Source organism: Osmerus eperlanus, chromosome 7, assembly GCF_963692335.1.
Source record: "Osmerus eperlanus chromosome 7, fOsmEpe2.1, whole genome shotgun sequence".
NCBI classification, from domain to species: domain Eukaryota; kingdom Metazoa; phylum Chordata; class Actinopteri; order Osmeriformes; family Osmeridae; genus Osmerus; species Osmerus eperlanus.
Window position 1 is genome coordinate 1,314,273 of NC_085024.1, and position 12,780 is coordinate 1,327,052.

Genomic DNA, 12,780 nt, shown 5'->3' on the forward strand with positions numbered 1-12,780 from the left:
GTGTTTACAGTAGAGCATGGTCGTGTTGAGTACAGTAGAACATGGTCGTGTTTACAGTAGAGCATGGTCGTGTTGAGTACAGTAGTGCATGGTCGTGTTTACAGTAGAGCATGGTCGTGTTTACAGTAGTGCATGGTCGTGTTGAGTACAGTAGAGCATGGTCGTGTTGAGTACAGTAGAGCATGGTCATGTTGAGTACAGTAGTGCATGGTCGTGTTTACAGTAGAGCATGGTCGTGTTTACAGTAGAGCATGGTCGTGTTGAGTACAGTAGTGCATGGTCGTGTTGAGTACAGTAGAGCATGGTCGTGTTGAGTACAGTAGAGCATGGTCGTGTTTACAGTAGAGCATGGTCGTGTTGAGTACAGTAGAGCATGGTCGTGTTGAGTACAGTAGAGCATGGTCGTGTTTACAGTAGTGCATGGTCGTGTTTACAGTAGTGCATGGTCGTGTTTACAGTAGAGCATGGTTGTGTTTACAGTAGAGCATGGTCGTGTTGAGTACAGTAGAGCATGGTCGTGTTTACAGTAGTGCATGGTCGTGTTTACAGTAGAGCATGGTTGTGTTTACAGTAGAACATAATCATGTTTACAGTAGAGCATGGTCGTGTTGAGTACAGTAGAGCATGGTCGTGTTTACAGTAGAGCATGGTCGTGTTGAGTACAGTAGAGCATGGTCGTGTTGAGTACAGTAGAGCATGGTCGTGTTTACAGTAGGGCATGGTCGTGTTGAGTACAGTAGAGCATGGTTGTGTTTACAGTAGTGCATGGTCGTGTTGAGTACAGTAGTGCATGGTCGTGTTGAGTACAGTAGTGCATGGTCGTGTTTACAGTAGAGCATGGTCGTGTTTACAGTAGTGCATGGTCGTGTTGAGTACAGTAGTGCATGGTCGTGTTGAGTACAGTAGTGCATGGTCGTGTTGAGTACAGTAGTGCATGGTCGTGTTTACAGTAGAGCATGGTCGTGTTTACAGTAGTGCATGGTCGTGTTGAGTACAGTAGAGCATGGTCGTGTTTACAGTAGTGCATGGTCGTGTTGAGTACAGTAGTGCATGGTCGTGTTGAGTACAGTAGTGCATGGTCGTGTTTACAGTAGAGCATGGTCGTGTTTACAGTAGTGCATGGTCGTGTTGAGTACAGTAGTGCATGGTCGTGTTGAGTACAGTAGTGCATGGTCGTGTTGAGTACAGTAGAGCATGGTTGTGTTTACAGTAGTGCATGGTCGTGTTGAGTACAGTAGTGCATGGTCGTGTTGGGTACAGTAGTGCATGGTCGTGTTTACAGTAGAGCATGGTCGTGTTTACAGTAGTGCATGGTCGTGTTGAGTACAGTAGTGCATGGTCGTGTTGAGTACAGTAGTGCATGGTCGTGTTTACAGTAGAGCATGGTCGTGTTGAGTACAGTAGAGCATGGTCGTGTTGAGTACAGTAGAGCATGGTCGTGTTTACAGTAGAGCATGGTCGTGTTTACAGTAGTGCATGGTTGTGTTTACAGTAGAGCATGGTCGTGTTGAGTACAGTAGAGAATGGTCGTGTTGAGTACAGTAGTGCATGGTCGTGTTTACAGTAGTGCATGGTCGTGTTTACAGTAGAGCATGGTCGTGTTTACAGTAGTGCATGGTTGTGTTTACAGTAGAGCATGGTCGTGTTTACAGTAGAGCATGTTTGTGTTTACAGTAGAGCATGGTCGTGTTTACAGTAGAGCATGGTTGTGTTTACAGTAGAGCATGGTCGTGTTGAGTACAGTAGAGCATGGTCGTGTTTACAGTAGAGCATGGTCGTGTTGAGTACAGTAGAGCATGGTCGTGTTGAGTACAGTAGAGCATGGTCGTGTTTACAGTAGGGAATGGTCGTGTTGAGTACAGTAGAGCATGGTTGTGTTTACAGTAGTGCATGGTCGTGTTGAGTACAGTAGAGCATGGTCGTGTTTACAGTAGAACATGGTCGTGTTGAGTACAGTAGTGCATGGTCGTGTTGAGTACAGTAGTGCATGGTCGTGTTTACAGTAGAGCATGGTCGTGTTTACAGTAGTGCATGGTCGTGTTGAGTACAGTAGAGCATGGTCGTGTTGAGTACAGTAGAGCATGGTCGTGTTTACAGTAGAGCATGGTCGTGTTGAGTACAGTAGTGCATGGTCGTGTTGAGTACAGTAGAGCATGGTCGTGTTGAGTACAGTAGAGCATGGTCGTGTTGAGTACAGTAGAGCATGGTCGTGTTTACAGTAGAGCATGGTCGTGTTGAGTACAGTAGTGCATGGTCGTGTTGAGTACAGTAGAGCATGGTCGTGTTGAGTACAGTAGAGCATGGTCGTGTTTACAGTAGAGCATGGTCGTGTTGAGTACAGTAGAGCATGGTCGTGTTGAGTACAGTAGAGCATGGTCGTGTTTACAGTAGTGCATGGTCGTGTTTACAGTAGAGCATGGTTGTGTTTACAGTAGAGCATGGTCGTGTTGAGTACAGTAGAGCATGGTCGTGTTTACAGTAGTGCATGGTCGTGTTTACAGTAGAGCATGGTTGTGTTTACAGTAGAACATAATCATGTTTACAGTAGAGCATGGTCGTGTTGAGTACAGTAGAGCATGGTCGTGTTTACAGTAGAGCATGGTCGTGTTGAGTACAGTAGAGCATGGTCGTGTTGAGTACAGTAGAGCATGGTCGTGTTTACAGTACGGCATGGTCGTGTTGAGTACAGTAGAGCATGGTTGTGTTTACAGTAGTGCATGGGCGTGTTGAGTACAGTAGAGCATGGTCGTGTTTACAGTAGAACATGGTCGTGTTGAGTACAGTAGTGCATGGTCGTGTTGAGTACAGTAGTGCATGGTCGTGTTTACAGTAGAGCATGGTCGTGTTTACAGTAGTGCATGGTCGTGTTGAGTACAGTAGTGCATGGTCGTGTTGAGTACAGTAGTGCATGGTCGTGTTTACAGTAGAGCATGGTCGTGTTTACAGTAGTGCATGGTCGTGTTGAGTACAGTAGAGCATGGTCGTGTTTACAGTAGAGCATGGTCGTGTTTACAGTAGTGCATGGTCGTGTTGAGTACAGTAGAGCATGGTCGTGTGTACAGTAGAGCATGGTCGTGTTTACAGTAGTGCATGGTCGTGTTGAGTACAGTAGAGCATGGTCATGTGTACAGTAGAGCATGGTCATGTTTACAGTAGAGCATGGTCGTGTTTACAGTAGAGCATGGTCGTGTTGAGTACAGTAGAGCATGGTCGTGTTTACAGTAGTGCATGGTCGTGTTGAGTACAGTAGAGCATGGTCGTGTTTACAGTAGAGCATGGTCGTGTTTACAGTAGTGCATGGTCGTGTTGAGTACAGTAGAGCATGGTCGTGTGTACAGTAGAGCATGGTCATGTTTACAGTAGAGCATGGTCGTGTTTACAGTAGTGCATGGTCGTGTTGAGTACAGTAGAGCATGGTCATGTTTACAGTAGAGCATGTTTGTGTTTACAGTAGAGCATGGTCGTGTTTACAGTAGAGCATGGTTGTGTTTACAGTAGTGCATGGTCGTGTTTACAGTAGTGCATGGTCGTGTTTACAGTAGAGCATGGTCGTGTTTACAGTAGAACATGGTCGTGTTGAGTACAGTAGTGCATGGTCGTGTTGAGTACAGTAGTGCATGGTCGTGTTTACAGTAGAGCATGGTCGTGTTTACAGTAGTGCATGGTCGTGTTGAGTACAGTAGAGCATGGTCGTGTTGAGTACAGTAGAGCATGGTCGTGTTTACAGTAGAGCATGGTCGTGTTTACAGTAGAGCATGGTCGTGTTGAGTACAGTAGAGCATGGTCGTGTTTACAGTAGTGCATGGTCGTGTTTACAGTAGAGCATGGTTGTGTTTACAGTAGAACATAATCATGTTTACAGTAGAGCATGGTCGTGTTGAGTACAGTAGAGCATGGTCGTGTTTACAGTAGAGCATGGTCGTGTTGAGTACAGTAGAGCATGGTCGTGTTGAGTACAGTAGAGCATGGTCGTGTTTACAGTAGGGCATGGTCGTGTTGAGTACAGTAGAGCATGGTTGTGTTTACAGTAGTGCATGGTCGTGTTGAGTACAGTAGAGCATGGTCGTGTTTACAGTAGAACATGGTCGTGTTGAGTACAGTAGTGCATGGTCGTGTTGAGTACAGTAGTGCATGGTCGTGTTTACAGTAGAGCATGGTCGTGTTTACAGTAGTGCATGGTCGTGTTGAGTACAGTAGTGCATGGTCGTGTTGAGTACAGTAGTGCATGGTCGTGTTTACAGTAGAGCATGGTCGTGTTTACAGTAGTGCATGGTCGTGTTGAGTACAGTAGAGCATGGTCGTGTTTACAGTAGTGCATGGTCGTGTTTACAGTAGAGCATGGTCGTGTTTACAGTAGTGCATGGTCGTGTTTACAGTAGAGCATGGTCGTGTTTACAGTAGTGCATGGTCGTGTTGAGTACAGTAGAGCATGGTCGTGTGTACAGTAGAGCATGGTCGTGTTTACAGTAGAGCATGGTCGTGTTTACAGTAGTGCATGGTCGTGTTGAGTACAGTAGAGCATGGTCGTGTGTACAGTAGAGCATGGTCGTGTTTACAGTAGTGCATGGTCGTGTTGAGTACAGTAGAGCATGGTCGTGTGTACAGTAGAGCATGGTCATGTTTACAGTAGAGCATGGTCGTGTTTACAGTAGAGCATGGTCGTGTTGAGTACAGTAGAGCATGGTCGTGTTTACAGTAGAGCATGGTCGTGTTTACAGTAGTGCATGGTCGTGTTGAGTACAGTAGAGCATGGTCGTGTGTACAGTAGAGCATGGTCATGTTTACAGTAGAGCATGGTCGTGTTTACAGTAGTGCATGGTCGTGTTGAGTACAGTAGAGCATGGTCATGTTTACAGTAGAGCATGTTTGTGTTTACAGTAGAGCATGGTCGTGTTTACAGTAGAGCATGGTTGTGTTTACAGTAGTGCATGGTCGTGTTTACAGTAGTGCATGGTCGTGTTTACAGTAGAGCATGGTTGTGTTTACAGTAGAACATAATCATGTTTACAGTAGAGCATGGTCGTGTTGAGTACAGTAGAGCATGGTCATGTTGAGTACAGTAGAGCATGGTCGTGTTTACAGTAGAACATGGTCGTGTTGAGTACAGTAGAGAATGGTCGTGTTGAGTACAGTAGTGCATGGTCGTGTTTACAGTAGTGCATGGTCGTGTTTACAGTAGAGCATGGTCGTGTTTACAGTAGTGCATGGTCGTGTTGAGTACAGTAGAGCATGGTCATGTTTACAGTAGAGCATGTTTGTGTTTACAGTAGAGCATGGTCGTGTTTACAGTAGAGCATGTTTGTGTTTACAGTAGAGCATGGTCGTGTTTACAGTAGAGCATGGTTGTGTTTACAGTAGAGCATGGTCGTGTTGAGTACAGTAGAGCATGGTCGTGTTTACAGTAGAGCATGGTCGTGTTGAGTACAGTAGAGCATGGTCGTGTTGAGTACAGTAGAGCATGGTCGTGTTTACAGTAGGGCATGGTCGTGTTGAGTACAGTAGAGCATGGTTGTGTTTACAGTAGTGCATGGTCGTGTTGAGTACAGTAGAGCATGGTCGTGTTTACAGTAGAACATGGTCGTGTTGAGTACAGTAGTGCATGGTCGTGTTGAGTACAGTAGTGCATGGTCGTGTTTACAGTAGAGCATGGTCGTGTTTACAGTAGTGCATGGTCGTGTTGAGTACAGTAGAGCATGGTCGTGTTTACAGTAGAGCATGGTCGTGTTTACAGTAGTGCATGGTCGTGTTGAGTACAGTAGAGCATGGTCGTGTTTACAGTAGAGCATGGTCATGTTTACAGTAGTGCATGGTCGTGTTGAGTACAGTAGAGCATGGTCGTGTGTACAGTAGAGCATGGTCGTGTTTACAGTAGTGCATGGTCGTGTTGAGTACAGTAGAGCATGGTCGTGTGTACAGTAGAGCATGGTCATGTTTACAGTAGAGCATGGTCGTGTTTACAGTAGAGCATGGTCGTGTTGAGTACAGTAGAGCATGGTCGTGTTGAGTACAGTAGAGCATGGTCGTGTTGAGTACAGTAGAGCATGGTCGTGTTTACAGTAGTGCATGGTCGTGTTGAGTACAGTAGAGCATGGTCGTGTTTACAGTAGAGCATGGTTGTGTTTACAGTAGTGCATGGTCGTGTTGAGTACAGTAGAGCATGGTCGTGTGTACAGTAGAGCATGGTCATGTTTACAGTAGAGCATGGTCGTGTTTACAGTAGAGCATGTTTGTGTTTACAGTAGAGCATAGAGCCCGACCGATAAAGGATTTTTAAGGCCAATACCGATACAAATATTTGGTGATTTAAAAATACGATATTCCGATATCGGCCGAAATATAAAAAAATATTTAAAAAATCCAGAAACGCGTAACAAAACAAACTGATTTCCCTAACAGTAGTTATTTGTAGTTTACATTTAGTCACTTTTAGTAGAAGTTTTTATCCAGAGCGACTACGTACAGGGACATTCCCCGAGGCAAGTAGGGTTAAGTGCCTTCCCAAGGACACAACGTCATTTGACATGGCCGGGAATCGAATCAGCAACCTTCTGATTAATAGCCTGATTCCTTAACTGCTCAGCCATCTGACTCCTGTTATTATTTCCTCACTAAAATAATATGTTAATGCAGTTTCTGATAAATTTATAAAAATACAAACGTAAGATATGAAACTTAAACTCCTTTGAACAAAAACACAATAAAAATAAATAAAAAAATGCCCAATATCGGCCGATAATATCGGCCCGCCGATATATCGGTCGGGCTGTAGTAGAGCATGGTCGTGTTTAGAGTAGAGCATGGTCGTGTTGAGTACAGTAGAGCATAGCTGTGTTTACAGTAGAGCATAGCTGTGTTTACAGTAGATTAGAGGCAGAGACATAAGCCTACAGACATAACCAAGCAGGGTTCCATCTGCAGGGAACAGCTTTTTTCTTAAATACACTTTTAAGCTCTTCTGCAATAAAAAGACAAATGAACAAACACACACAGACACACACCACAACACACCCAGACACACACCACGACACACACCACAACACAGCCATGCCTCCAGGCCCAGTGTGGGATGTGACAGGTCTACAGACAGGGCAGGAGGCAGGAACAGAGATGTGTCTATATGGATCGCAGGGTTCTTGATTACACAGGAAGAAGAAAGAGAATTTCCCTCCTCCCCACAGCTCTCTCTCTCTCTCTCTCTCTCTCTCTCTCTCTCTCTCTCTCTCTCTCTCTCTCTCTCTCTCTCCACCCCCCAGCCCCCCCCTCTCTCTCTCTCCACCCCCCAGCCCCCCCCTCTCTCTCTCTCTCCACCCCGCAGCCCCCCCCTCTCTCTCTCTCTCCAAATCCCTTTTTCTCTCTCTATCTCCATCCTCCAGCCCCCTCTCTCTCTCTCCATCCTCCAGCCCCTCTTTACTTTACCCTCCTTCTCTGTCTCTCCCTCTCTCCCATCTGTACCCAGGGCTCTGGCCGGGAGGACTACAGCTCAGGGCTGCAGCTCCCTGCCCCCTGGTGCACGCATCTTCACCCAGCAATTTCAGCAAACTACATTTCCCAGAAGGCCATAGTGATGCATAATAACACCCACTATCTCTCATTTTAGTCTCAAACTCAATTTTCATTTTCCACCAGCCTGGCATTTCTAAGCAGCTGTGGAGGTTGTGAAGGTCAGGAGAAGCACTCAGCCCCCCAACTCGCCCCCCACCCCCTTCCCCTCAGCCCCCCACCCCCTTCACCCCACCCCCTTCCCCTCAGCCCCCCACCCCCTTCACCCCAGCCTCCTTCCCCCCAGCCCCCCACCCCACCAGGACCAGATGAATCACGCTGTCACCACCAGATGTAAGACACACTTTCACATTTATTCTATTGCCTGTTCAAACCTCGACTGTAGAGCGGCTGGGTGTGAGGCAGTGGGGGATTTACTATGGAGGGGATACGCAGGGAGGGAGGGGGAAGAAGGGGGAGGGAGGGGGAAGGTAGCGGGAGAGAGAGAGAGAGGGAGGAGAGAGAAACAGACAGATGGGGGGATTCCTCCACAGTGATGGTGTGTGTGAACAAACATGATATATTTAGAGAAGTAGGTCACCTAAATTAAAGAAGGAATATCCGAGTGTTACAGAATAGAACCACCCTCCCCCTTTTCTCCTTAATCCTCCCCTCCTCCCCTCCTCCTTTCCTCCTCAACCTCCCCCTAATCCCTCCTCCCCTTCCCCCTCCACTCCTCCCATCCCCACAGACTCCAGGCATGGTGTTAATTAATTCACACCCTCAGGACTGACAGTTGGGAAAACCTTGTTCCTGAAACAAGGTATGTCTCTTGTAACCTCTCTCTCCTTCTCTCTCCCTCTCTCTCCTTCTCTCTCCCTCTCTCTCCATCTCTCTCTCTATTGCACTCTCTGTGCCTCTAAATCTCTCTCTCCATCTCCACCCCCCCTCTCTCCACTCCAGTCTGGACCCAGAAACCCAGGTACTGCAACACCCCCCCCCCAGCCCCCACCCCCCCCACCCCCACACACACCAGTACCAGGACACTTAACCTGAGTCATAAACACCTGCCTGGACACACACACACGTGAAGGTCTAACAACACTGTTATTAATGGTGATTCCAGCTCCTCATCCCCCAAGACTCTCTTAAAACACACACACACACACGTGTCCAGAGCGCCAGCAGGAAAACTGGAACCGAAATCCCATAATATTCTCCAGAAATGCTCCCCCATGCCAGGCGTGTGCTGATGTGAGGAGGCGGGAGGGCAGGGAGAAGGGTGGAGGAGAGGGGGGAGGGTGGAGGGAGGGCGGGGAGGAGGGTGGAGGAGAGGGTGGAGGGAATGGAAACAGCAGTATTGATCTCACCTCCTCTCCAGTCAGGTAGTAGGCAGACAGGAGTCCTCCAACGTAGCGGATGTTGACCTCAAACAGGGACGCCTCACCGTTCTGCAGAGAGGAGGAGAGGAGGAAAAAGGAGGAGGAGAGGAGGTGAGAGGAGGAATATGTTAGACGTGCTGGTTAAACTAGACTCAGACAGAGTGGTGGAGAAGAGCATCAATGACTGTGTGCATCTTCATGTCTGTGTGTGTCTCTCTCTGTGTGTGTGTGTCTTTGTGTCTGTGTGTGTCTCTCTGTGTGCGTGTCTTTGTGTCTGTGTGTGTCTCTGTGTGTGCGTGTCTTTGTGTCTGTGTGTCTCTCTGTGTGTGCGTGTCTTTGTGTCTGTGTGTGTCTCTGTGTGTGTGTGTCTTTGTGTCTGTGTGTCTCTCTGTGTGTGTGTGTCTTTGTGTCTGTGTGTGTCTCTCTGTGTGTGCGTGTATTTGTGTCTGTGTGTGTCTCTGTGTGTGTGTGTCTTTGTGTCTGTGTGTCTCTCTGTGTGTGCGTGTCTTTGTGTCTGTGTGTGTCTCTGTGTGTGTGCGTGTATTTGTGTCTGTGTGTGTCTCTGTGTGTGTGTGTCTGTGTGTGTCTCTCTGTGTGTGCGTGTGTCTGTGTGTGTCTCTCTGTGTGTGCGTGTCTTTGTGTCTGTGTGTGTCTCTGTGTGTGTGTGTCTTTGTGTCTGTGTGTCTGTGTGTCTGTGTGTCTGTGTGTCTGTGTGTGCGTGTCTTTGTGTCTGTGTGTCTGTGTGTCTGTGTGTCAGTGTGTCTGTGTGTGTCTCTGTGTGTGTGTGTCTTTGTGTCTGTGTGTCTGTGTGTCTGTGTGTCTGTGTGTCTGTGCATACGTGTGGATGATTATTAATAATGTAAATACAGAGAGGTTCAGCCGCTGGGCTTCTAATGCTTCTCTGGTGTGTGAAGGAACGTTCTAGATAACGTAAGCTGCTCCTGAAGGGAGACAGCCACACCAGAGAGGAGATAAGCAGAGCAGAGTCAGGTGTGTGTGTGTGTGGACATCCATCCAGGCCTCTCAGAGAACAGCCCCTCCCTCTGCAGCTGTGGGTGCTGCGATCATCCATCTCTGTGATGGTGATCCAGCTCTCTCCTGGCTGTCCTCCCCAGGCAGAGGGCTCTCTCCTGGCTCTCCTCCCCAGGCAGAGTGCTCTCTCCTGGCCGTCTTCCCCAGGCAGAGGGCTCTCTCCTGGCTGTCCTCCCCAGGCAGAGGGCTCTCTCCTGGCTGTCCTCCCCAGGCAGAGGGCTCTCTCCTGGCCCTCCTCCCCAGGCAGAGGGCTCTCTCCTGGCTGTCCTCCCCAGGCAGAGTGCTCTCTCCTGGCTGTCCTGCCCAGGCAGAGTGCTCTCTCCTGGCTGTCCTCCCCAGGCAGAGTGCTCTCTCCTGGCTGTCCTCCCCAGGCAGAGTGCTCTCTCCTGGCTCTCCTCCCCAGGCAGAGTGCTCTCTCCTGGCTGTCCTGCCCAGGCAGAGTGCTCTCTCCTGGCTGTCCTCCCCAGGCAGAGGGCTCTCTCCTGGCTCTCCTCCCCAGGCAGAGGGCTCTCTCCTGGCTGTCCTGCCCAGGCAGAGGGCTCTCTCCTGGCTGTCCTCCCCAGGCAGAGTGCTCTCTCCTGGCTCTCCTCCCCAGGCAGAGGGCTCTCTCCTGGCTCTCCTCCCCAGGCAGAGGGCTCTCTCCTGGCTGTCCTCCCCAGGCAGAGTGCTCTCTCCTGGCTGTCCTCCCCAGGCAGAGTGCTCTCTCCTGGCTCTCCTCCCCAGGCAGAGGGCTCTCTCCTGGCTGTCCTCCCCAGGCAGAGGGCCCTCTCCTGGCTGTCCTCCCCAGGCAGAGTGCTCTCTCCTGGCTGTCCTCCCCAGGCAGAGTGCTCTCTCCTGGCTCTCCTCCCCAGGCAGAGGGCTCTCTCCTGGCTGTCCTCCCCAGGCAGAGTGCTCTCTCCTGGCTGTCCTCCCCAGGCAGAGGGCCCTCTCCTGGCTGTCCTCCCCAGGCAGAGGGCTCTCTCCTGGCTCTCCTCCCCAGGCAGAGGGCTCTCTCCTGGCTGTCCTGCCCAGGCAGAGGGCTCTCTCCTGGCTGTCCTCCCCAGGCAGAGTGCTCTCTCCTGGCTGTCCTCCCCAGGCAGAGGGCTCTCTCCTGGCTCTCCTCCCCAGGCAGAGGGCTCTCTCCTGGCTGTCCTCCCCAGGCAGAGTGCTCTCTCCTGGCTGTCCTCCCCAGGCAGAGTGCTCTCTCCTGGCTGTCCTCCCCAGGCAGAGGGCTCTCTCCTGGCTCTCCTCCCCAGGCAGAGTGCTCTCTCCTGGCTGTCCTCCCCAGGCAGAGGGCCCTCTCCTGGCCGTCCTCCCCAGGCAGAGGGCTCTCTCCTGGCTGTCCTGCCCAGGCAGAGGGCTCTCTCCTGGCTGTCCTCCCCAGGCAGAGTGCTCTCTCCTGGCTGTCCTCCCCAGGCAGAGGGCTCTCTCCTGGCTCTCCTCCCCAGGCAGAGGGTTCCTTCACTGGCTCTCACACTGAGAGGTGCAGGGGTATGACAGACAGGCTCACATCACATTGAGGCTGTGATTGGTCTGAAAACCTAGAGCAAGTTTAGCAGCTCCGCTGTGATAGGTCAACACTAGCTCCCTGAGTGATCCGTCGTGGGTGGTGGTCGTCCTAACTCTTTGTAATGTGAGTCAGGATGAGAGTCCTTAGACACTACATGTATCTGCTGAAGAGACACTGTATGTCACCATAATTACAGACACTTACGCTCAACCCAGGCTGGGATGGAGGCGACACTGAGAGACCCCTTATGAAGGAAATTACTATCTGGAGAGGTGGTGATAAGGAAACTGTAATTGGGAGCTGGAGAGGGCAATTACCTCCAATCTATCTCCTGTAGACTCTGACTATAGACTCCCCCAGCACCTCACACGGCACTTACCAGGTCCTGGAGATCTGAAGATCCACCTTTATGAAACAGGCTGATCGTTGTACTTAGTCATGTGATGTGTTTATTTAGAAGATGTTTCCAAGGTGATGTAAATGGGGGGGGGGGTCTGAACCTGGAGAATACTTTTGGTGTTGGGTTTTTGGGGAAGAGAGAGATAGGGAGAGGGAGAGAGGTAGGGAGGGAGGGAGGGAGGGAGAGATAGGGAGAGGGAGAGAGAAAGGGAAAAAGAGAGGGAGAGACAGAGAGAGGGAGAAAGAGAGAGGGAGAGATTAAGGGAGAGAGAGGGAAGGAGAGAGAGAGACTTAGGTTACTGGTGTGAGGGACAACTCTCTCAAGACATCAACACTGAGGAAGGCAAACTGGCATTTCCATGGCAAAGGGACCAAGTCGCCCTGACAACCAGGGGATGAGCATGTCTCTGTAATGAAGCATGCTGGGGTCACGTTCTGACCACAGCAGAAGTTTACTGACCGAGCGGTGCGTCTGAATGCACTTCCTGACTACGTTTGGATGATGAAAACTCTGTACGAGCAGTCAGAGCACAGTGAAACTCCCAGTAGCCCGTCGGCATGTGACAGACACGTTAAGAAAGGTTGCTGTGCCGACAGGTAGAAGTGTTTATCTGTCTCTGGTGATGGAGGGTCTGACACACTGATCACACTCCCCAACTCTCCTGTAAATCCCTCAGGCCTTCAGGAGACACCTCCTTAACGCGTCTGGCATGAGAGCCGGCCTGTTTACCACACCTATAAACCTTTCTAGAAAAATACACAGTGCACTTCCTTCAACAAGATTAGATTAAAATCTTTCATTACACTTCATCAGAGATATTTTCTCAGTGTGCTTATCACAGGGAATAGAGGAGAGAAGTAAAGAAGAGGTGGAGAGGGGAGAGGAGCAGAGAAGGAAAGGATATTTATGTCTAAAACCACACATTTCAATTAGTGAAAACAGCAGAAGCGCAGAGTAAAGAACAGCTGGCCTTCCAGTATTCAGCAGGAATCAGAGCC

General features: G+C 49.7%; 1 protein-coding gene across 4 annotated transcripts in view; it reads right to left on the bottom strand.

Moving 5' to 3' along the window:
• Nucleotides 1–12,780, bottom strand: part of LOC134024047 (mannosyl-oligosaccharide 1,2-alpha-mannosidase IC) — a 140,354-nt gene that overhangs the window by 37,594 nt on the left and 89,980 nt on the right. For all 4 annotated transcript variants that reach the window (XM_062466433.1, XM_062466434.1, XM_062466436.1 and 1 more), the window contains exon 4: nt 8,850–8,930. In XM_062466433.1, coding sequence (XP_062322417.1) covers nt 8,850–8,930 — 81 coding nt within the window. The remainder of the gene's footprint in view (nt 1–8,849; nt 8,931–12,780) is intronic.